Source organism: Carcharhinus amblyrhynchos, chromosome 1, assembly GCF_965287045.1.
Source record: "Carcharhinus amblyrhynchos chromosome 1, sCarAmb.v2.hapA, whole genome shotgun sequence".
Classification (NCBI taxonomy): Eukaryota; Metazoa; Chordata; class Chondrichthyes; order Carcharhiniformes; family Carcharhinidae; genus Carcharhinus; species Carcharhinus amblyrhynchos.
In genome coordinates this window covers 63969755-63994858 of record NC_137324.1, presented here as the reverse complement: position 1 = coordinate 63994858, position 25104 = coordinate 63969755, and the positions used below count along the sequence as shown (strand labels likewise).

Sequence of the window (25104 nt, the reverse complement as noted above, 5' to 3'; positions counted from 1 at the left end):
TAGATTTTCTACGTTCTATGTTCTGTCACCCACCATCACCTCTGACCCATCCAATATCACCGTTAACCTCCTTTCTGTCAACCTTGAACTTCCCCCCATTACCTGGACCCCATAACTATCCAATCACATGCCATTCCTCACCTCAGAGACAACACCCATTACCATCCCCTGAGGCGGCAGCGGCAGTGGCATAGTATTATTATCACTGGACTAGTAATACACAGACCCAGAGTAATGCTCTGGGTACCCGAATTCAAATCCCACCATGGCAGATGGCGAAATTTGTATTCAATAAAAATGTGGAATTAAAAATCTAAATGATGACCGTGAAACTATTGTTGATTGTCATAAAAACCCATCTGGATAACTAACATTCCTTTAGGGAAGGAAATCTGCTGTCCTTACCTGGTTTGGTCCACATGTGACTCCAGAGCCACAGCAATGAGTTGACTCTTAAAATGTCCTCAGATGGGCAATAAATGCTGGCACAGCCAACGATGCCCAAAAAATGCCCATTTGGCTCCTCTTATCTGAGCCAACTTTTTTGTCTCTTGCCATGACCCACCCAATGATACCTTCACCTACCAGGCTCACATCCTGAACCTACCACCCTACTGCTTCCCACTTCTCCTTCTGACTGTGACTGTTCCATCACACCATCAATACCCTGAGTTCATCCTCAAGGTCCCCAGCATTGATTCACCCTCTGAGCTGCTCACCCACTTCATCATTCACCATCCTTAGACAACCTCCCACACCGCCGCATCACCCTCCCCCCAAGTTTGGAACAAAATTCCAAACTGATTTTCTAACAGCAAGAAATAGATTTTTGCAATCATTCCAAATATTGTGCAGCCACCATGATTCTCACCATTGGTGGAAGCAGAAAATTCTACCCAATATTGCATCTGTATTGGGTAGAATATAAGAGAAGGTCGATTATAAGAGAAGTGGCTAAAATAGGCCCTCTTCTTCTCACGTCTTGAGCAGGTAGCATCATCTTTGTTCTAGTCTTGTAGTGGGTCAGCGGTACTACAGGAGAAACTTGGCTGCTTTCTTGATGGCAGCCAAAATTAAGCAGTTATTTAAATATATGGCCAGCAACTTTTAGCAAGGAAAATGAATACCATGTGAATTGGTACAAGTTCCTGGATGATGGCAATGCTCTGCCATTAGTTTTATGAAGATGGCATCTCTGCTTACTCTCCCTTTGGATTTCTAAAGTGCTGCATTTGCACATTAGTTCACCATTAATCTTGTCATAGAAAGATAAATTAACTTTCACAACACAAACACAAATATCCTTTTAACAATGTGATAATAGTTAATGTCTATCAATCAATCTAATAAAATAAGCTGATGTCTTCAGGTTGTGAAATGTTTTGGGACATTGTTAAAATGTCAATTTTTTCCATTTTTATCCTTTTACATCATTGCTTTTTTCCAGTTTTTTGTTTTTAATCTTTCTTTCTCTTTCTGTATCAAATTTGACATTGAATGTAACCACATTAATTCACCTTTCTTCTGAGTCCTCTGTTTATTTCTCAATTCTTTAGGCTAATTGATTTAGAAGATACATTCTCCTGTTGTTCACTAGATGTTGTCCTCACTGTGCTATGAGTAACACTGTGGATTTTTTTTTTCAATTACCAATGTGCAAAATTAGCAAATAAAGAGTGGGTGGGTAATTCCAGTATTCATCGAGGCAATTATGAAGAAGCTGTAAATTAACCCTTCTTCCTTTAACCATGAAGAATACTGCATTTATAATCCACAAATTAACAGATATATCTGCTGTAAAATTGTTCTTTATTGTAATGTTGTCCTAAAAACTGTTTTTCATTTACTCCAGACTGTTAGTTATATTGTTGCAGCAAACCACTATGTGTGAGATAAATCATCAAGACAATGAGGTAAGTGAAAAAATGATTTATTTTTAACCTGTTGATTACATTGTTCAAAAAATCCTTTCAGAACTAACCACATAACAATGTTAGGACCATAATTTCTGTGTAGGTTTTCTAATCTCCTACTGTAACTTAGGCAGATGTTCTCACAATAGAGAAAGGGCATAAATGGCTGACAATGTTGATCTCTCTCCTAAATTAAGTCAAGAGATTGGGAGACCCTGCTGAAACTCACAACCTACATTTCCTATGTGTAAACTTTCATAACAAAATACATAAGCAGGTAAGAAGGTACAGGAGTGAAAAATATCATTTTGGCCCATCTCTATCGTCCCAGAATTTGAAAATGTGATATACTATACACTACTACAATCCTCAATTCACCCTGAAAATACCTTTTCTCCCAGAATTCTTGCAAACTAACATCACTTCTCCAATCTCCCTACTCTCTCCAAAGTACCCGAACATGTTGTCAACTCCCAAATCATTTTCCTTCTTTCCTGGAACCCTATGTTTGAACTGCCCTAATTAGGTTTCTTCCCATCACAGTACTGAAACAACTCTTCCCAATCACAAATTTTATCCTATGTGACTGTGACAAAGCCTCTGCATTTTGGCCTGGAGTGTCTCTCACCAAGCAGTCCAATCTTTCTTTAATCAGGTCATCTTTTAACTGTTTGGATAGACCTGCTCCTGCAAACTGTGTTACTGCCATCATGTACTATTCAATAGTCTTGTTTTCATTCTGAACTCTAGTGTTGAATACATACCATTCACATGCAACATTTACTTGGGGTTCAAAATGTCTGTTCAGAATTTCTGCCATCTGTTGCCTTTGCTTGTGTGTTCGATTAAGGATAGTATACACTTAATAGCAGTCCCTTCCCAGCTGTGTTAGTCACGTAGCTACTCTTAACAGTTCAGGTTTGTTAATATCTATTGTAATCTCATAGTTTTGCCATTGTAAGTGGAAAAACTGCAAGTTTTGCCATACATCACTGTTCATTTCAACCGGAGATGGGAGCAGAAAATTTACTGCCGCTATTGTTACTCACTCAGTAATTACTTGCAGCCTTTGTGTTCAATTTGTTTTTTCATGTCTGCTTTTCCTTAGCTGTCTGCAGATTGGAACAGAGTTAGCAATATTATGGAGGTAGAAGTAAGCAGTTTGGGCGATGAATCTGATATGTGATCTGAAACTCATCTATCAAGATATTAAGGTTGTGAAGGGTATGAATAAAATTTAGAAGCTGGCAGGAAGGGATGGAGTCAGTGGTTGGGGAACAGAGTTTATGGTGAGGACTGAACACAATGGGCTTAATTTTATCACCATGGTCAGAGACCCGACAATGGACTGGAATGTTGGGAGCTTGGCCATCTGCCCCCAGGAACTGCTGACCCATTAGAGGGCGGACAGCTCAGCAGCACCACTGTTAAGACTTTCAATGGATAAAATGAACACCATGGAAGCATGACACCATCTGAACCAGGTAAATGGGGTCTGGCCTCCAGGCCTTCTCAGGCAGGCCTTGGCAAGGATAATGTGTCAGTTGAGAAGAGTGGGGAGCACTATTGTGGCTGGATGGTAATGTTTATCTAGTGGCTTTTGCGTGGGCCATGGAGTTCCTCAATAGCAGCCATCACCTTGAGCCTGCAAGGAAGCCACCAGACGGTATCGCCAGGCAGAGGAGCGTTCATCTCCTCTGTGCCAAATGTGGCAAAAAGAAGCCTGGAATTGGCCACCTAAGGGGGTCAATTCGCCTCTGAGTGGCAGGATGGAATGCATCCGAGGGTCCTGAAAGAAATGGCGGGGGTGATAGTGGATGCCTTGGTGGTTATTTTCCAGACGTCACTGGATTCCGGGGAAGTGCCGGAAGATTGGAAAACGGCTAATGTTACGCCGTTGTTTAAGAAGGGTGACAGGCAAAAGGTGGGGAATTATAGGCCTGTTAGTTTAACGTCTGTTGTAGGTAAAATGTTAGAATCCGTCATCAAGGAGGAAATAGCGAGGCATCTTGAGGGGAACTGCTTGATAGAGCAGACGCAGCACGATTTCGTTAAAGGGAAGTCGTGTCTGACAAATTTACTGGAGTTCTATGAGGATGTGTCTAGGGCGGTGGATAGAGGAGAGCCGGTGGATGTGGTCTTTCTTGATTTTCAGAAGGCGTTTGACAAGGTACCTCACAAGAGGTTATTGCAGAAGGTCGGGGGCATGGAGTTGGGGGTAGGGTGTTAGCGTGGATAGAGGACTGGTTGTCAAATAGGAGGCAGAGAGTGGGGGTCAATGGGTGCTATTCGGATTGGCGGATGGTGACTAGTGGAGTGCCCCAGGGGTCGGTGCTGGGGCCTCAGCTATTTACCATTTATATAGATGATCTGGAGGAGGGAACCGAGTGTAGGGTGTCGAAATTTGCTGATGACACCAAAATTGGTGGAAAGACAAATTGTACGGAGGGTGGGGAGAGTCTACAGAAGGATCTAGATAGGCTGGGCGAATGGGCCAGGAAATGGCAAATGGAATTTAATGTTGGCAAGTGCGAGGTGGTCCACTTTGGTAGGAATAATGGTAGGAAGGATTATTACTTACGTGGAGAAAAACTGCAGCAGGCGATGGTGCAGAGGGACCTCGGGGTCCTTGTGCATGAGTCGCAAAAACCCAGCTTGCAGGTGCAGCAGGTGGTCAGGAAGGCGAATGGGATGCTGGCCTTCATCGCGATGGGGATTGAATATAAAAGTAGGGAGGTCTTGCTGCGGCTGTACAGGGCATTGGTGAGGCCGCAGCTGGAGTACTGTGTGTAGTTTTGGGCGCTGTACTTACGCAAGGATATTTTGGCCTTGGAGGGAGTGCAGAGGAGGTTTACTAGGCTGATGCCGGAGTTGAGGGGGTTGAGCTATGAGGAGAGGCTGAATAAACTAGGCTTGTACTCGTTAGAGTTTAAAAGAATGAGGGGAGATCTCATTGAGACGTATAAGATGATGAATGGGATGGATAGGATAGAGGTGGAGAGACTCTTCCCACTCAGAAAGGATAGCAGGACTAGGGGGCACAACCTCAAGATAAAGGGGGGGCGGTTTAGAACGGAGTTGAGGAGGAACTTCTTCACTCAAAGGGTGGTGAATCTCTGGAATTCTCTGCCCATTGAAGTGGTGGAGGCTACCTCGCTAAATATTTTTAAGACGCGGGTTGATGGGTTTTTGATAAGAGAGGGGATTAAGGGTTATGGGGAGAAGGCGGGAATGTGGAACTGAGCCACGACAGATCAGCCACGATCTTATTGAATGGCGGGGCAGGCTCGAAGGGCTAGTTGGCCTACTCCTGCTCCTATTTCTTATGTTCTTATGGATCATTCTTTACCTTCCCCGTTGTTTTCAATGGCTCAGCAGAAAAAATATGAGCATTCCATTCCTGCCTCCTCTCATCATTTTATATGTCCCTCCACCCCCAGTTCATCCCTTGAAAGCCGGGAAAATCCAGTGAATGGCGACAATCTTTGCGGTATTTATTTAGAGCAAATTTATGCTAATCCAGTATTGGATGTAGGACAAGTAGTGTAACAAGTCAAAGACATTAAAGTAGCTAAGACAGATTGTGATGAAATAGAGCTGAATATTATTAGCATGCATGTGGTACATGGGATCATGTTTTTGGAAGGTGTCACTAAGGGCTAGCATTATGTGAAAAGTAGGAGGTTTGAAGGAAAAATCCGAGAGAGATTCCAGAATTAAAGCAGCAGAAGCAGGAAGAAGACAGAAAAGCTTTCCGAGTGCAGCCTCTGGTGGGAAGATCCAAGTGTCAATGTAAACTTCTTTAATTTTACTTTCAAGTTCATAATACTAATTGATCCTTTACAGTTATATAACATGAACAAACCAGTTATTGTTTATTTTAGGACAAATTTAGGAGAAGAAAAAAATGTTTCAAAGCACAAGCTAGTAAAAATGCTTGTCCCAAGTTTTTAAAACTTGTTTCTTTATCCTTCAGGGTATGACCCCGCTTCATTGGGCTGCTTTTCACAATCGGCCACAGCATGTTCAGGCCTTACTACAGAAAGGAGCTGACCCAACATTGGTTGACAAAGACTTTAAAACAGCTCTTCACTGGGCAGTGCAGGTAAGATTATTTTCTAACTGAAATCCTGATGCTTAAAACAACTGGAGTAAATTAACTGCACAATGTGGAACCAAAACATAAAAACCAGGAATATCTTTGGTTCAATTTCTGGAATATTCTCAGCTGTTCTGAGGTGGTATACAGTTGTTACAAAACTATTAGACCTCTGTCTTCTGGCTAGATATGTCAGAGACGACAATCAGGAATGTTTTTTTCTATCAGCTAACATGTAAAACATTGATGGGCTTTACTAACTGGAGCTGGGGTAAAAGATTAAATTATGCACATTGATTGAGGAGATAAGTATGAATTATAGCTGTACTCATAAATAGAGCAGGACTCATAAAGGAAAGTAATACATATTTAACATTAGTAAATAAATTTCTAACAACAAATACAATGCGCTTTAGCAAAATATATTCCCTTGTAATGGATAAACTATTTATAATTATCTCGTACTGCTGTACAATCACACAGTAATACAGGCTTTACAACAAATCTCCAATTATTCCAAGAGGGGAAGCTAAGCTTTTGGATTACATATTTTGTCTCTCTAGCACAATTACAAGTCTCTTCTTTTGTACCAAGAAAGCTAAATTAATTTGATCAAGATTTTTTTCAGCAATACTAGCTAATACAGGCAACCAGATACATTTCAGTTAATTACCTACCAACCAAATACACTCAAGTGAGTACTCCTGTTTCATAGGAGTTCTGCAAATTAAGTAGCTCTTACAAATCTTCTTAGCCTAGCCTAGGAATTGCTGGAGTAGAGTACATTTCTGTCTTCACCACCTAAGCAGTAGTCTAGTAATTGATGTGATTTTTGTAATCTGGCAGATCACATGCCAGTTCTAACCCTGTAGGTCATGTGCCCTATAAGATATCACATTGGATTTTCAGGCTTTTGAAAATGATATAAAGGTCAGGTTGATTCTGTTTTAACAGTGTACAATTTTCCCTTTGTGGGGGAGGCGTTCACGAACCACGTATGGGTCACAGGGATGTTGAAAATAGGTTGCCAAGTTTCTTGTTTTAAAAAAACATTCTCCCAAAAAAATCTAAATGCTGAATTTGTGTAAAAACTGGAGTAAATCTTGCTGTTTTTTTCGGCAGGATTTTCAAAATGAATCTCCCACACTCCATGCATCACAGAATACCCTAGCGTGAATCATGCTGAAAAGTGGTGGGTGGGTCCTATTCTCGCTGGAGAGGCCGGCAGCATAGCGCTGAGAGGGCCACTGCACATGCGCCAATCTGTCAGTGCTGAGATCAGTGCATTCTGCAGTAACCCTGCATTGCCGGCCTCCAATCGCTGGCCAGCCCCACGACCCTGCATCATTGGCTATGCAACTGTCCCCCCACAACCAAATCACTGGCCTCTGGCTGACCTCAATCTCTGCCCCTGGCAGTCCCAACCCCCACCCTCCCACATCCTCATTCCTACAGGCAGTGCCCAGGGACAGCCCCTCTTACCCCTGCCCTCCTGCGGGACCTCCATGACCCCCCTTCACTCCAGCAGGGTCGGGCTGTCAGCTCCCCACTAGTGGGTGGACACTAGCAGGCCCAGAGACTTCAGTTCCAGGCCCACTAATGAAATGTAAATGATCACTCGCATAACTTATTCAGTTCCACGCCGATGCTGGAAATCTGGCCAGCGGAAACACACGGAGGCTGTGGCACTCAGCCGGAAGCCCATTAGTTAAAGTTTTTTTTTAATCACAAGTAAGACTTATAGTAACACTGCAATGAAGTTACTTTGAAATTCTTCTAGTCACCACAGTCTGGCACCTGTTTGCGTCAATGCATATAGCTAGCACATCTTTCAGTATGTGGGAGGAAATCTGAGCACCCAGAGGAAACTCATGCAGACGTGGGGAGAAAGTGCAAACTCCACCCAAGCCGGGAATCGAACCCGGATCCCTGGCACTGTGAAGCAGCAGTGCTAACCACTGTGCGTTAAGCAGCCTCCACTTAAATATCCTGGCCAGCTGTGCTCTGGGATAATCACCCCCAGGATGTTCTGTGATTCTGTTTAAAGCATAGTGAGATGTATTCAAAACATCACTAGATGTCTTCAAAACATAGCGAGATGTTCTGTGATTCTGTTCAAAAGAGAAGCAGGGTGTTGTGTTTCTTGCACACAATTTGTAGAGGACGCACGACAATGAGAATCTCTCGACTCAGACAATGATATAGCCAGCATAAGAAGGAAAATCAATATTGCCTGATAGAATTCAAGTTATGTGCACTTCATGAAAGGAAAAGGTGAGAAGGTGTATAATCCTGTTTGGATTGTGACTGGAACAGCAGTACTGCAGCTTGCCTGGTCAGTGAGTGATGAGGGGTGGTCATTCTGTAAAATTGAGTTGCTGGAAAAAAGTTTGAAAACATTAGCTTAATACATTCAAATGACCTCATGTCTTCTATTTTAATCAGGGTGACCAACTGTACCGGAATCTATGTCCTGCAATTGATGTGGTTGTCCTGTATCCAGGGTTGCAGCTGGGATGCAATTCGTTCCATATTTCAACCCTTTTAAATTCCAGTTATTGGCCACTTATGGGCCTTGTCCCACCCAGCCTGAAATTTCAGGCTGGCAGGAGCATTTCTCAGGCATGGAAGAAGGCCAAAATGATTGGGCTCAGGCTTCCATCAAAAGACCCCTTCTAATTTTGGCCCCACTCTATCTTGCTGTCCACTCCCAGGACTTAGATTCTGTTATCTTCATGCATTTCCTCTTCTGTCCACTGCTGCTCTTGTCACTGCAGGGACTGGTGAGCTGCCAACTAATCAGATTGGCTGGCAGCTCTCAAAGCTGGGAATTTCTCTCGGATCAGGGTTCCACCTAAAGCCAACTGACACTTATTTAAACATGAAATGGTTGCTGGGTAGACCTTTGGCACAAATGGAAACCCGGCTGTCTGAAATACACTGACCCATTTGTCTTCCGTGAGAAATACAAAACTTAATCAATGATAATCAAGTGGGATGGGGAACATTTAAACGGGAAGGGCACAAATATTTTAGCTGGGAGGTTAGCTGGAGTGTTTCGGCAGGGTTTAAACTAATATGGAGGGGGGGTGGGGAGGAGACAGCTCAGTAGGCACTGAGATTGGGAGTGAGTTGGGTGACAGGGTAAGTCTAGATGAGAGGAAAATCTCCCAGGAGAAGGAGGATCCGAGTGGGCCTGTAGGTCTTTAGTGCTTCTGTTTTAATGCGAGGAGTGTGGCGGGTAAAGCGGATGAACTTAGGGCCTTAATGTTCGCGAGGAATTTAGATGTGGTGGCAGTGACGGAGACGAGGTTAAAGGAAGGGCAGGACTGGCAGCAAAATATTCCTGGGTATAAGTGTTTTAGGCACGACAGGGGAAGATTGAAAAGAAGAGGGGGAGTGGCGCTATTAGTTAAGGAGCACATCACAGCGGTGCAGAGGGAGGATAATATAGAGGGGTTAGGAATTGAGTCTCTGTGGGTGGAGTTGAGGAATAGGAAGGGAGCGATTACTATGCTAGGGGTGTACTACAGAACGCCCGACAGCCCGCGGGCAGTGGAAGAGGGTATATGTAGAGACATTTTGGATAACTGTAGGAAGATCAGGGTTGTTGTAGTGGGAGATTTTAATCTCCCTGGGGTGGATTGGAAGGTGTCTAGAGCTGGGGGTTCGGACGGGAAGGAATTCGTAAGATATGTATTGGAAGGGTTCTTGGAGCAGTAAGTAGATAGCCCGACTAGAGAGGGGGCTATACTGGATTTAGCTCTGGGCAATGAGCCGTGTCAGATTCCAGTAGGTGAACATGTGGCTAATAGTGACCACAACTCTGTCTACTTTAGGATACCAATGGAAAAGGATGAGTGCTGTCCTAAAGGGAGGGTGCTAAATTGGGGGAAGGCTAGATACAGCCGGATTAGGCAGGAGCTTAGGGATACAGACCGGGAGAGGCTGTTGGAGGGCAAGTCCACGTTAGGCATGCGGGAGTCTTTCAAGGGAAAACTGAAATGGGTGCAGGAAAGACATGTGCCGGTTAAGAGGGAGGATGGGAAAGGTAGGATTAGAGAGGCATGGATTACTAGAGATATTGAGGACTTGGTCAGGAAGAAACGAGAGGCATATGTTAGGTCTAAGCAACTGGGAACAGAGAGACCAGTGGAGGAGTACAGAGAGAGTAGGAGGGATCTCAAAAGGGGAGTTAGGAGGGCAAAAAGGGGGCATGAAATGGTTTTGGCAGGTAGGATTAAGGAAAATCCAAAGGCGTTTTACTCCTATGTTAGGAACAAAAGGGTGGCTAGGGGAAAAATCGGTCCCCTCAGGGACAGAGGAGGGGAATTGTGCTTAGAGTCCGAGGGAATGGGGGAGATCCTGAATGAATACTTTGCGTCAGTATTCACAAAGGAGAGGGGCTTGATGTCTGGTACAGTCTTCGAGGGAGCTGTAGACCAGTTGAAGGAACTATCCATTACGAGGGAGGAAGTGATAGGGCTTTTAGGTAGCATTAAAACTGATAAATCTCCGGGGCCTGATGGCATTTATCCTAGGCTGCTTAGGGAGGCGAGAGATGAAATTGCTGGGCCTCTGATGCGAATCTTTGTCTCTTGGACACAGGTGAGGTCCCAGAGGACTGGAGGATAGCGAACGTGGTACTGTTGTTTAAAAAGGGTAGGAGGGATAACCCTGGTAACTATAGGCCGGTGAGTTTGACATCAGTGATAGGCAAGTTGATGGAGAGGATTCTTAGGGATAGGATGTATGAGCACTTAGAGCGTTGCGATCTGATTAGGGATACGCAGCATGGCTTTGTAAAAGGGAAGTCTTGCCTTACGAATCTGGTAGAATTTTTTGAGGAGGTGACAAAAACGGTCGACGAAGGACAAGCCATTGATGTCGTCCATATGGATTTCAGTAAGGTGTTTGACAAACTCCCTCAGGGTAGCTTGGTTGAAAAGATAAAGGCTCATGAGATACAAGGCCAGGTATCTAGGTGGGTTGAGAACTGGCTTGCTAAGAGGAGACAGAGAGTAGTAGTGGAAGGGTCCTTTTCTAGCTGGAGGTCTGTCACTAGTGGTGTGTCGCAGGGCTCAGTACTGGGACCTCTTCTTTTTGTAGTATATATAAATGACTTGGAAGAGGGAGTAAGTGCTGTGATCAGCAAATTTGCAGATGACACTAAGATGGCTGGATTGGCGGGCAGTGAGGAGCAGTGTCTGGCAATACAACGGGATATAGATAGGCTGGTATATTGGGCAGATATGTGGCAAATAGAGTTTAATCCAGATAAATGTGAGGTGATGCATTTTGGCCAGAATAATGTAGGGGGGAGTTGTATGATAAAGGGTAAGCCTATAAAGAGTATAGAAACGCAGTGGGACCTGGGGGTGCGAGTGTACAAGTCTTTGAAGGTGGCAGTACAAGTGAAGAAGGTTGTGAAGAAAGCTTAAGATATGTTAGCCTTTGTAGGAAGGGGTATAGAGTATAAGAGCTGGAGTCTAATGTTGCAGTTGTATAGAACGTTGGTTAGGCCGCATTTGGAGTACTGCGTCCAGTTCTGGTTGCCTTACTACCGGAAGGATGTGGAGACTCTGGAGACAGTGCAGCGGAGGTTTACCAGGATGTTGTCTGGTATGGAAGGAATTGGTTATGAGGAAAGATTGAGTAAATTGGGGCTGTTTTCCCTTGAAAGACAGCGACTGAGGGGGGATCTAATAGAGGTATATAAGGTTATGAAGGGTATAGATAGAGTAAACAGTGGTAAGCTATTTCCTATGTTAGAAACGCACAGTACGAGGGGCCACGGGCTTAGGGTGACGGGTATTAGAGGGAGGTTTTTCACACAGAGGGTAGTGGGGGTATGGAATGCTCTGCCAAGCAAGGTGGTGGAGGCAGGCACGCTGGAGTTGTTTAAGAGTTACTTAGACAGGCAAATGAGTGGGTTGGAAATGGGAGGATATAGGAGATTGTTTTAAATAAGGTTCATTAGCATTGGGACGTCCCTGGTAATGTATTAGGATGTGGAATGATACTAATGTTTTTCTCTTTTAATTCACAAGTTTTAAGTTGGTCCGCCTTGTTGTCCAACGAGGGGCATACACGCGATGGGTCATACAAGGGCTGCTCTTGGATGTTTGAGAGTAGCCTAGTACTTCATGTCGTTAGTGTACGCTTAAACTGGACCAGATGCTGGGCAACACGACAGCTCAGTGACTATCACTGTCTGCTGTGCAGACACATAGATGTGGGCCAGTGTCTGTGGGAGCTTGCGCATTCTCCCCAGGCTTGCGTGGTTTTCTCCGGGTGCTCCGGTTTCCTCCCACGCCCCAAAGATGTACTATTAGGCTGATTGGAGGTAATAAATTGTCCCTAAATTAGTTTTCCCTCAATGTGGAATGCCATAAGCATAGATAAGGGTCATGGGTGGAGGGGGGGACTGGTAATGTTAAAATGGCGGTGCGGGCTCGTTGGGCTGAAGGGCCTGTTTCCCAGGCTGTTTTTGTTCTTTGTTTATAACTAACTAGATAATTTTTATGTCTTGTGAAAATTAATCCTTTTGTCATATAAATAAAGAAAGAACTTGCACTTCTGTAGCATCTTTTACAATGTCTGAAAACACTGCAAAGACAATTAATTACTTTTGAAGTGTGACCCCTGCTACAAAGTAAGGAAACTGCTTGAATATAGTGGATAATGAACCGCAATGCTTAACAGCGATTGACTATGAAATTTACTGGCAGGGTAACATTATAGATGACAAGCAAGCCCTCACTGTGCCAGACTGCCTCTTTGTCTGAACCTTACTCGGAAACAAAGGCTTATGAGATTGCTGAATTATCAATGATACTGAACAATTGAGTCAAGGCAAGCAGGAATGTGAGAGAGCACAGGTGCTGTCAGAGGTGAAGAAGGATGTGGATGATCAGGATTGAACATCACACCACTCTTTTCCTGTTAAGTAGCCAAGCTCTTTACAGCAATGCAGCCATTATAGGATCTGTGACAGACTGCTACTCCCCCCACCACGCACCCTTCAAGGACATTAACTTGAGACTCCAACCCAGTCCCTGTCAATGATTTGCAACTAGTCCCTTGTTCTGAAAAGCTTCCATCCTCATGATCCCTCCTGCCCAAATCATGAGCCAATAACCCTCAGGATCCGTGGCAGCAATATAAATGTGTTTGAGAAAGGCTATATGGCCCTTATTCTGGGTTTTCCAGTGACTCAAGTGAGTGGAGCCTCATTGAGGGACCCATGTGCCTTCTTGTTGGGGCTGTGACAGATGCTTGTGTGGTGGAGATGTTAACTCTGTCCAGGCATGTGGCTCTTTTTTAAGATACTGAAGTGAAGCCACAGCCTTAAGATGAATTTTATTAAGAGTGCACCTTTGTTGGAAGCTTGGAAGCCAAGAAAAAATAGCCAATTTTAAAATAAAAATTGTATTAGAAAGCAGTTATCACTCTAGAAAGGCTCAGAGATAAAGAAAAACATGTGGTGTACAAAAGATGGGACAAGAGAGAATAGGTGTGGTGTAAAGGGGAAGCACTTGAGACTTAATGGAGCATTAACTGGTTATTTCAACAATGAAGTGTTTGATGTATCATAGAATTCCTACAGTATAGAAAGTCATTCAGCCCATTGAGCCTGCACCAACCACAATCCCACCCAGGCCCTCTCCCCATAACCCCATGCATTTATGCTAGCTGTTCCCCCTGACACTAAGGGGCAATTTAGCATGGCCAATCCACTGAACCCGGACATCTTTGGACTGTGGGAGGAAACCAGAGCACCCAGAGGAAACCCACGCAGACACAGAGAATATGCAAACTCCACAATGTGACCCAAACCAGGAATCGAACCCAGGTCCCTGGCGCTGTGAAGCAGCAGTTCTAATCACTGTGTCATCGTGCCGCCCCATGATGTTACTTGGGTTGTCTGTCACAAAAGCTTTTCGCGGTTGATGGACCATTTGTTCCTTGTGTAAACAAACCTCGCTCATCCACTCCTTGATCTGCTCTGAAGCTGTCAATCTAAGGCGTTCAAAGATGTCTGCCAAAAGCTAATGCTCAGTCCAAACAAAAAGGGGGATCTCTTCAGTGAAACTGACAGCTCCTATCAATCAAAGGAGTTCAAAGAGGTCTGCTAACAACTGGGGCTCTTAAAATCAAGGTAATCCCACATTTTGAATGGGGTGCTGATACAACTAAGAAGGTTTCCAGATGTTCTTGGGGAATAAATTTCTAAGTGAACAGGGGACCTCAAAGTTCCTACATGAAACAGATATGAATCAACACTATTTCTGGTACTATGCCTGAAAGTAACTCTACAGGATTATTTACCACACTTTAATAGCAACTTGGACAAGTCTAGACACAGAACTTCCATCCCTAGGGAGATCCCACCAACATCAACATCTTCCCCACAGCGTGAGCCCCCCTGCCACCAGGTTATGTGAAATACCCTCCTCTGCATCACAGGAGAAAGTTTAAAAGGTTACTTACGTCCTTGCTCCCTCTCAGAGTGCACAACGCCCGGTTCCCAATTTTCAGGTTGTGCACTAAATGGCGGCTGTGTTACTTCCTGTTGGGGGGACCGGGCATCCCAGGAGGTCATTGAATTGGGTTTTCAGCCCAATAATTGTACTTAAGTTATTTGGTCCTTGTCCATTCTGGCTGAGATTTGTCCAGGTGCAGTGAGCCAGGAGACTCACAATTGGCTTGATGTCTGGCTACAGTCCTGATTTAGCCCTCTCACCCAGTTTAACAAGTCATCGGGATTCCCAGATGGGGTTAGCAGCCCTAAAGAATTGACCCCAAAGTCTTTGCATTGTAATAATGAAAGATATTTTACAGATAAGCTAACAATGCTTCTGAATAACTTCAGCTGAGCATTAAACTTGATACATTTAATTATTTTTCGATGCTACCATAGTAAACCAAGTTCAGCTCAAACAGAGGATTGTTACGATTTTGAACATTGAAGACGATCATCCTTGTCAAATCATGAAGTATATTTTACTCATTAATTTGTTCTTCTTGCCAGAGTGGAAATAGAGCCATGACTTCTATTATTCTGGATCATCATCTGAGCCCATCTATAATAAACTATGATGATGAAAATGGAAAGACAAGTGTGCATATAGCAGCAGCAGCTGGATACAGTGATATCATCTATGATCTAGCAAGAATTCCAGAATGCAACCTGCAACCACTTGATGTGGACGACAGGTACTACATGCGTATCTACTCCAAAGTGATTCAGTATCTTCCATTCCTGTTATGTATTTAATTTAAATTTTACCAGTACAACACACACTTAATATATACTTGTGACCCACAAGGTCCATCTATCCTGAATTTCTTTTGAGCACACTAATATTGTCCCCATTGTCACCAGATATCGGCTATCTAGATTCATCTAGGACTTAAAGTAACCTGTAATATAAAATGTTTGATGAATAACAACATGTGATAACAGCATGTTAAAAAGCTTCTTCAAAGCAGAGGTGAAAACATTAAGCTCAGAGAATCCATATCAGCTCTGTGCAAGAGCAACTCAGCCAGTCCCACTATTCCCAAAGCCCTGCAACTCTTTTCTTTTCAGATAATTATCCTATTTCTTTTTGAAAGCCACGATTGAACCTGTCTCCACCACACTCTCAGCCAGTGCATTCCAGATCCTAACCACACAATGTAATAATAAAGATTTGTCTTTTATCACCTGTTTTTCAATCTCCTCTGGTCTTGATCCTTCCACCAATAGGAATACTTTCTCGTTATCTACTCTGTCTAGATCCCTTATGATTGTGAACACTTCTAACAAATCTCCTCTTTACATTGTCTTCTCTAAGCAGAACAATCCCACTTTCCCTAATTTATCCAAATAACTGAAGTTTCTCATTCTGGAACTCTTCTTGAGTATCTTTTCTGCATCCTAACTGCTTTGCTTCCTGAAGTGTGGTGCCCACAATTGAACACACTACCTCAGCTCTGGCCAATGTCTTATAAAGATTCAGCACAATCCACTTGTTGTTGTACTCTATGTCTTGCTTTATAATCCCGTATGGAGATTTTTCTTTTATTCATTCGTGGGACAGGGGCATCACTGGTTAGCCAGCACTTATTGCCCATCGCTAATTGCCCTTGAGAAGGTGGTGGTGAGCTACCTTCTTGAATCGCTGCAGTCCATGTCTTATGGGTTGACCCACAATGTCATTAGGGAGGGAATTCCAGGATTTTGACCCAGTGACTGTGAACAAACGGCGATATATTTCCAAGTCAGGACTGTGAGTGGCTTGGAGGGGAACTTGCAGCTGGTGTGTTCCCATTTATCTGCTGCCCTTGTCCTTCTAGATGGAAGTGGTCATGGGTTTGGAAGATGCTGTCTAGGGATCTTTGGTGAATTGCTGCAGTGCATCTTGTAGATAGTACACATTGCTGCTACTGAGCATTAGTGGTGGAGGGATTGAATGTTGTAAATGTGGTGCCAATCAAGTGGGCTGCTTAATCCTGGATGGTGTCAAGCTTCTTGGATGTTGTTGGAGCTGCACCTATCCAGGCAAGTGGAGAGTATTCCATCACACTCCTGACTTTTGCCTTATAGATGGTGAATAGGCTCTAGGAAATCAGGAGGTGAGTTACTCGCCGCAGTATCCTAACCTCTGACCTGCTCTTGTAGCCCTGTATTCATGTAGTGAGTCCAATTGAGTTTCTGGTCATTGGTAACCCCAAGGATGTTGACAGTGGGGGATTCAGTAATGGTTACACCATTGAATATTAAAGGGCAATGCAATGATCATTGCCTGGAATTTGTGTGGCACGAATGTTATTTGCTACTTTTCAGCACAAACCTGGATATTGTCCAAATCTTGTTGCATTTGAACATGGACTGTTTCAGTATCTGAGGAGTCGTGAGTTGTGCTGAACATTGTGTAATCATCGCGAACAGCCCCACTTCTGAGTTTATGATGGAGGGAAGGTCATTGATGAAGCAGCTGAAGATCGTCGGGCCTAGGACCAACAATTTTCTGCAGTGATGTTGTGGAGCTCCTGCAGTGATGTTGTGGAGCTCCTGCAGTGATGTTGTGGAGCTGAGATGACTGCCCCTCCAGAGCCACAACCATATTCCGATGTGCCAGGTATGCCTCCAACTAGCAGAGAACTTGCCCCCTGAGACCCACTGATTCCAGTTTCGCTGGGGTTCTTGGTGCATACTCGGTCGAATGTGGCCTTGATGTCAAGGGCTATCACTTTCACCTCACCTCTGGAATTCAGCTCTTTTGTCATTGTTTGAACCGAGACTGTAATAAGGTCAGGCACTGAGTGATCCTGGTGAAACCCAAACTGGGCAGCACTGAGCAGGTTATTGCTGAGCAGGTGCTGCTTGATAGCAATGTTGATGACCCCTTCCATCACTTTACTGATGATTGAGAGTAGACTGATTGAGCAGTAATTGGCCAGGTTGGATTTGTCCTGCTTTTTGTGTATAGGACATACCAGGACAATTTTCCACATTGTTGGGTAGATGCCAGCATTGTAACTGTACCAGAAGAGCTTGGCTAGGGGAGCGGCAAGATCTGGAGTCTTCAGTACTATTGCCGGAATATCATCACTGAATATTGCCTTTTAAGTATCAAGTGCCTCCAAGTGCCTCTTAATATCCCTTGGAGTGAATCAAATTGGCTGGAGACTGGTATCTGAGATGCTGGAGACCACTGGAGGAGGCTGAGATTCCATATGCTTTATTAGCCATTTGCTCAACTTGCCCTGCCACCTTTAATGATTTCTGCATGTATACACCCAAGTCCTTCTGCTCCTCAGAATTCCAATAAAATTACATTCTATACTTTATATTGTCTTTCCTTGTTCTTCCTATCAAAATGTATTACTGCGTTAAATTCCATCTGGCATGTATCCACGCATTTTACCAGCCTGCCAATGTCTTCGAGACATCTATTACTATTCTCCTCACAAAAACAATAATCCAGGGTCAGGGTTATCTGCAAATTTTGAAATTGTACTCTGCATGCCTACTTTTCTGTCACTCAGCCAAGTTCATATCTATATTGCTAATGTCTCTTTTATTTCATGGGCTTCAACTTTGCTGATAAGCATGTTATGTAGCACTTTATCAAATGCTTTTATAAGTCCATGTACATGACATCAATTGTGTTACCCTCATCAACACTGCCTTGTTAGCTGATCAAAAAACTCAATCAAATTGTTTAAGCACAATTTGATCTTCACAAATCTGTGCAGGTTTTTATTTAAATCTTCAACCGTTACAACCAGATGAGAAGGGATGAATTGACTCCCCTCGATTCAACCTTCTCAGTTGGTCACAACAAAGGTTCAAGTTGATCTTTCAGTCGGATATGTTGTTTCCAAATCAGAATGTATTTAATTATTTAAGTGGTGAGCAATCAGGAACTCATCAAACAAGGTTTCTTGAGGCAAAGAGGAAATTCATTAACCATTAACCCCATGAAAATAATAAAAACTCAACATCACGCATTTGGTGCTCAAGCAGTCACACACGCAGCATGCACAGATGGCAAGGTGGTACAGTGGTTAGTACCACTGCCTCACTGCTCCAAGGACCCAGGTTCGATTACCAATTTGGATTCCTGTCTGTGTGGAGTTTGAACATTCTCCCCGTGTCTGCACGGGGTTTCTCCAGGTGCTCCAGTTTTCCTTCCACAGTCTGAAAGACATGCTGGTTGGGTGCACTGGCCATGCTAAATTCTCCCTCCATAAACAGGCACCAGAGTGTGGCAACTAGAGAAATCTCATTGTAGTGTTAATGTAAGCCTAAAATAAAAGCAAAATACTGCAGTTGTTGGATTCTAAATCAAAAACAGAAAATGCTGGAAAATCTCAACAAGTCTGACAGCATCTGTGGGGAGCAAAATAGAGCCAACATTTCATGTCTAGATGACCCTTTCTCAGAGCTAAGAGCAAAGTGTGCCGGCAGAGAATTAGACTATGAGGGTGGGGTGGGAGGGGGGAGAATGGCGGCTTGAACAAAGGGAATGTAAATGAGGATTCAGGAGGCTGAGAAGATGCTCAGAGTATCCATTAAGTGACAGAATGCGTGAATGATAGAACAGAGGTATAGATGGTTAAGGGATTGCCTGGGGATTATGGTAGTTGCCCTTGAGGCACGAAGGAGACCTGGAATGGAGAAGTGGAAAAATGAAAGTGGGGAAAAAGGATGATAAAATGGATGAATGGGATGAAGCAAAATGAAATAAAATAAATGGAAATGGAGTGAAGATGGAGGAACACGTTCATGCCCTGAAGTTGTTGAACTCAATGTTCAGTCCAGAAGGCTGCAAGGTACCCATTCAGAAGATGAGATGCTGTTCCTCCAGTTTGTGTTGGAGCATTACAAAAGGCCAAGGACAGACATGTGGTCCACTGGGAGCAGGGTGGTTTGTTAAAGTGGCAAATGACAGGAAGGTCTGGGTCCTGCTTACAAACTAACCATAGGTGTTCAGCAAAGCAGTCATCCAGTCTGCATTTGCTCTCTCTGATTTACAGCAGACTGCATTGGGAACAGCAAATAAATAGACCAGATTGAAGGAGGTGCACATAAAGCCACACAACAAGAACCAGGATAGGGTCCCACCTGTCCTCACTTTTCATCCCGCCAGCCTGCATTCAAAGGACTATCCTCGACCATTTTCGCCAACTCCAGCATGATGCCACTATTCAATACATCTCTCACCCCTTCACCCTCACCCCCCACCCTCCCGGTCAGCAGCATTCTGCAGGGACCATTCTCTCTGGGACACCCTGGTCCACTCCTCCATCACACTCAACACCTCATCTGCTGCCCTTGGCATCTTCCTATGCAATTGAAGAAGATGCAGTACCTGCCTCTTTGCCTCCTCCCTGCTCATCATGGGGAGGATGGAATACCAACAGGAAAATCAAAAAAAGAAATTAAGATTCTGCAAGGACAGAAAGAACTTTCAACCAGGTGATCTGGTTCACGTGAGAAATTGTAGAGATGGTCCCAGTTAAGTCTCTGGGATCGTAATGGAGAAAATGTGATCTTACAAGGTCAAAGTCCAGGGTAAAACCTTAAGCACTTGGACCATCTTAGAGCCAGGGAGGCTATGCCCAAGCAGGCCTCACTACAGGCTATGAAGATGGCTGCTGACAGTGACAGCCCTCAGTTTGAAGTTGTCTCTGCCTTAGTCCCTCTGGACAGTGAAGTCATGGACTCAGAAATGGAGGCTGAAGAAGTGATTTTCCAAGCTGAAAGGAACCTAAGGAGGAACTTGCATCTGTAACCCTGTGATGCTCCCTCCAGAAATGAAGCTCCCCTGTTCTGTTTACACTGCCTGACCTAGTCCCGCCTTTGACAGACATCAGACCAACCGCTAAGCAACAGAAAGGAGCTTCCCATAGTGGAAGTGCTGGCAGAGACATGGACCTAAGGGGGGGAGGGAAGTTATGATGGCCTTGAAGGATCATCAATAGATCTCCCTGTGAGTTTTGTGGAATACGAGCCTTCTTATTGCGCGGAGGGTGTGGAGGGTCTGCAGAAGGATCTAGATAGGCTGGGCGAATGGGCCAGGAAATGGCAAATGGAATTTAATGTTGGCAAGTGCGAGGTGGTCCACTTTGGTAGGAATAATGGTAGGAAGGACTATTTCTTACGTGGAGAAAAACTGCAGCAGGCGATGGTGCAGAGGGACCTCGGGGTCCTTGTGCATGAGTTGCAAAAACCCAGCCTGCAGGTGCAGCAGGTGGTCGGGAAGGCTAATGGGATGCTGGCCTTCATAGCGAGGGGGATTGAATATAAAATTAGGGAGGTCTTGCTGCGGCTGTATAGGGCATTGGTGAGGCCGCAGCTGGAGTACTGTGTGCAGTTTTGGTCGCCGCACTTACGCAAGGATATTTTGGCCTTGGAGGGAGTACAGAGGAGGTTTACTAGGCTGATACTGGAGTTGAGGGGGTTGAGCTATGAGGAGAGGCTGAATAAACTAGGCTTGTACTCGTTAGAGTTTAAAAGAATGAGGGGAGATCTCATTGAGACGTATAAGATGATGAATGGGATGGATAGGATAGAGGTGGAGAGACTCTTCCCGCTCAGAAAGGACAGTAGGACTAGGGGGCACAGCCTCAAGATAAAGGGGGGGCGGTTTAGAACAGAGTTGAGGAGGAACTTCTTCACTCAAAGGATGGTGAATCTCTGGAATTCTCTGCCCGTTGAGGTGGTGGAGGCTGCCTCGCTAAATATTTTTAAGACGCGGGTTGATGGGTTTTTGATAAGCGAGGGGATTAAGGGTTATGGGGAGAGGGCGGGAATGTGGAACTGAGCCACGACAGATCAGCCGTGATCTTATTGAATGGTGGGGCAGGCTCGAAGGGCTAGATGGCCTACTCCTGCTCCTATTTCTTATGTTCTAATGTTCTTATTGAGTGAGCGGAAGATCGCCCAATGAGAAGCTGTCAGTGAGGATTTTTAAACCTGTTGCTCAATCTGTACTGATGTTGTAGGTCCTGAGTACAGACTGCCTAGCTGTAGGTCACACATCCCTTCCCTTTAGTGATCAATAAAGGGTGTTTGATGAAGGGAAACTGGCATTTAACTGAATTACTGCAGGAGCAATTATTTCAGTATTGAGTATTTTGTATTTTAATGTCTCTTCCTTTCTGGGTGTCAAGCTGGGGGTTTGGTGAGTGAGGGAGTTCAGTGCAGATGGTTCTCCTTTCCTTTTTATACCTTTTTCAGTCTCTTACTTTGCTATAGGAAAATACACAAATTGGTGGGTAACTGGTATGTTATTCTACTGTAATATTCTGATTGTAATCATTCTTATGGCAGGTCAACCTTGCAAAGTGGAATGTATATCCTGCTGTATGTGGGAAGTCATGGATGCATCATGTGTCCGAGATGAACACATCTGCAGAACATGTCACTGGCTGCTGAAGCTTGAGATCTAGGTTTTGGAACTTGAGCAGTGGCTGGATTCATTGTGGTACATTTGGGACATGATCATCCCACATGTTAGGAGTATACAGACAGAAAAAAATTGGGTGACTACCAGGCAGTCTAAGAGAACTCATGGAAATGTACCATTACTTTTTCTGAAATATCCCTGTTTCCAACGTTACAACAATGACAAAAAGCACCTCAAAAGCTCACTGGTAAGAAAATTTCATCCAAGCTTACCCAGTCACCCAAAGCCAGAATTGAACCTGGATCTCTGGCGCTATGTGGCAGCAGTTCTAGCCACTGTGCCACCGGCTACCACAGTACCGCCCCCAGCAATTAGCCAGGTACATCCATCATCCAGGTTTGGTCAGAATGAGTCTTGACTTTAAAATTGGCTGAACCTCCACATTCCTGGACTCACCATTAATTCTGAAATTTGCATCAACATGTCAAAATATCTGAAATCTGCAGTATTGCATCTGCAGGGGCCTTCAATTCCCAGTTCAAGGCTAGGAAAATTATGCCTTTGAAAACTAATTTAGGCTAACACTTTTGGACAGATAATTCCACTATCAGAGACCATTAATAGCACCCTCCCATGTGTGGTGGCTGCCAGCTTCATGAAGGCAGCCTCCCTGTAGCAGCCAGGAGAAAAACTGGCACCAGAGGTCCTCTCACCGAAAGCGTGTGGATTGGGTGAGAAATGCAACCCTGGGACCCCAATCATTTTCCTGGAGGAATTTCCCCTCAATCGGCCTTTTGCCCTCAGCCATCCAGAATTTTAATGGATACGTAAGTCTCCAAAGTCTTTGAACTGCCTCAGCAGAGCCCACTTCTCCCAGTTGGGTTTCAGAGCTGCCAGTTTTTTAATGGGGCTAGCAGCATCAGGAGTCCACATGCCATCCTTTATTGATGGCAAGTCTAGAAACGTGTAATTAGGAGGCTGCATCTGGTAAAAACATCCACCGAAGGCTACTGCTAGTGAGAAAGGTTTTGGGATTGCTCATTTGGTCCGAACATCAGGGTGTGAAGCCCACCATACAATTTAGCCCTCAGTACTGAGGGATACTGCACCATGGGATGCCATCTTTTGGTCTTACATTTGTGCCCTGAACATTTAAAGCAATTTAAAAAGGAAGGATTACAGATATATTGCATTGCCATACAAGTCTTCCAGCTTCAAGACCTGATACCATAAGTTTCCAAGAGTTTGTTGGCAATGACTCAAATTTCCAATTGCTCCTCATAACTAGGAACAAATTTATATGTCATACTGAAAGCTTTATTTCTCACCTTAATTCTTCCATGGAATGTTTCCCATTTAACTTTTCCACTGTATTTCACAGAGGTTTGTGTTCATAAGTTATTGCTATGCAATGTACTACATACCAGCAAAACATTTACTAGTGCTGTTCAAATGTAACAACTGTTGGCTTTTTCAATGTGTTTCCTTATTTTTCCCTAGGACACCACTTCACTGGGCTGCTGCAGCAGGGAAAGCAGATTGTGTACAATCTTTGATGCAGCTGGGAGTGGACAGCAGTCCAAGGGACATCAATGAAAACACTCCTTTGACATATGCAATGTACTGTGGGCACACAGCATGTATCAAGCTGTTCTCACAGGAAAATAGGTGGGTTGCATATAAACCTTTCAATTAATACAAGAAAAGAATGTTGGATAAATATAACACTAATACACCAGTTATAGTACAATGTACGTTCAAATAGATGCCTTCATACTTTCTGTTGCTTATCAAGCCCAGAGATTCTAGTGCCAGTTAGTTGCGTAAGTTTATTAAGTACTTGCAGTGCACTACATTTTAGTGTCAAATACTACCTGATCAATTTACCACTCTACTCTGGCATTAGGACTTAACCCATTTCCCACATCTGCTTCGTGTAGTACAAATTAGTAAAGATGGTTTTGTCCTGTAATTACATCTGAAAGGAACTGGATTGAGCCTTTCTTCAACACTGAAGACATCTATAACATAAAAACATACAAAATAGGAGCAAAAAATAGACCATTCTGCCCCTTGACTCTGCTCTGCCATTCAATAAGATCCTGGTTGATCTCACAGAGTTATTATCATAGAGTCATAGGGCGAGATTGTTCGCTGGAGCGAGCGGAGTGAAGGTTGCACAGAGTAAAGGTAAGCGATTACCTTTGTAAAGATTTTCGCAGGCTTTGTAACGGTATTTCTGCTTTAAAAAGTTAGACAGGAAGTGGGCCGCGGGGCTTTGTGGGAAGGGATTTTTTTTACCGTGCAAAGTTTAAAAGGAGGATTGCTGTAGACAGCGGGCAGCGTCGAGAGCAGGCAGTGGAGTGAGAGGGAAGCAGAGTGAGCTGTAAGGGCTTTGGATCACAGGGCTTTGGAGAAAAGGGCAAGGTAAGTTTAAATTCTTAACTGTGTTTAGAAATCACTAAGAGACTGTGATGGAGGGGCATGTGATGTGCTGTTTCTGTATGATGTGGGAGCTGGTGGACCCCAAGGTCCTTCCCATGTCAGCAGTAAGTGATGGTTGCTTGAAGAGCTCCAGCTCAAAGTAGGCAAGCTGAACTCTGAGCTTTAGACACTGAGGCTCATCAGGGAGAGGGAGTGTAAACTGGATAATGGGGTACAAGAGAGATTCACACCCCGTAGACTGGCTAACTCTGAGGGTCAGGAACAAGATGGTGCTGCTGAGGGGAGTAATGGTGGGAGGAAGGGGGGGGGTGGGGAGGAAGGGTGAGAGGAAGGAGGGGGGAGTGGGGAGGAAGGGTGAGAGGAAGGAGGGGGAGTGGGGAGGAAGGAGGGGGGAGTGGGGAGGAAGGGTGAGAGGAAGAAGGGGGGAGTGGGGAGGAAGGAGGGAGGAGTAGGGAGGAAGGGTGAAAGGAAGGAGGGGGGAGTGGGGAGGAAGGAGGGGGGGACCCAAAGGCCTCAGCCTCTCAATCTGCACAACAGGTTTGAGGTTCTTGCTCCCAGTGTGGACAAGAATGAGGGCTGTAAGGTTGACAAGCAAACTGCCCACGGTACAGTGGCGCAGAAACAGGACAAAGAGGAATAAGTAAAGAGGAATGTAGTGGTAATTGGGGATAGTGTAGTTAGGGGTATAGACACTGTCTTTTGTCACAATGATAAAGAATACAGAAGGGTGTGTTGTCTG

General features: G+C 44.3%; 1 protein-coding gene across 1 annotated transcript in view; it reads left to right on the top strand.

The window, feature by feature from the left end:
- ankrd55 (ankyrin repeat domain 55) overlaps positions 1–25104 on the top strand; it is a 97414-nt gene that overhangs the window by 39944 nt on the left and 32366 nt on the right. Inside the window, exons 5-8 of the mRNA XM_080186126.1 lie at positions 1853–1913; positions 5890–6018; positions 15047–15231; positions 23421–23588. Coding sequence (XP_080042252.1) covers positions 1853–1913; positions 5890–6018; positions 15047–15231; positions 23421–23588 — 543 coding nt within the window. The remainder of the gene's footprint in view (positions 1–1852; positions 1914–5889; positions 6019–15046; positions 15232–23420; positions 23589–25104) is intronic.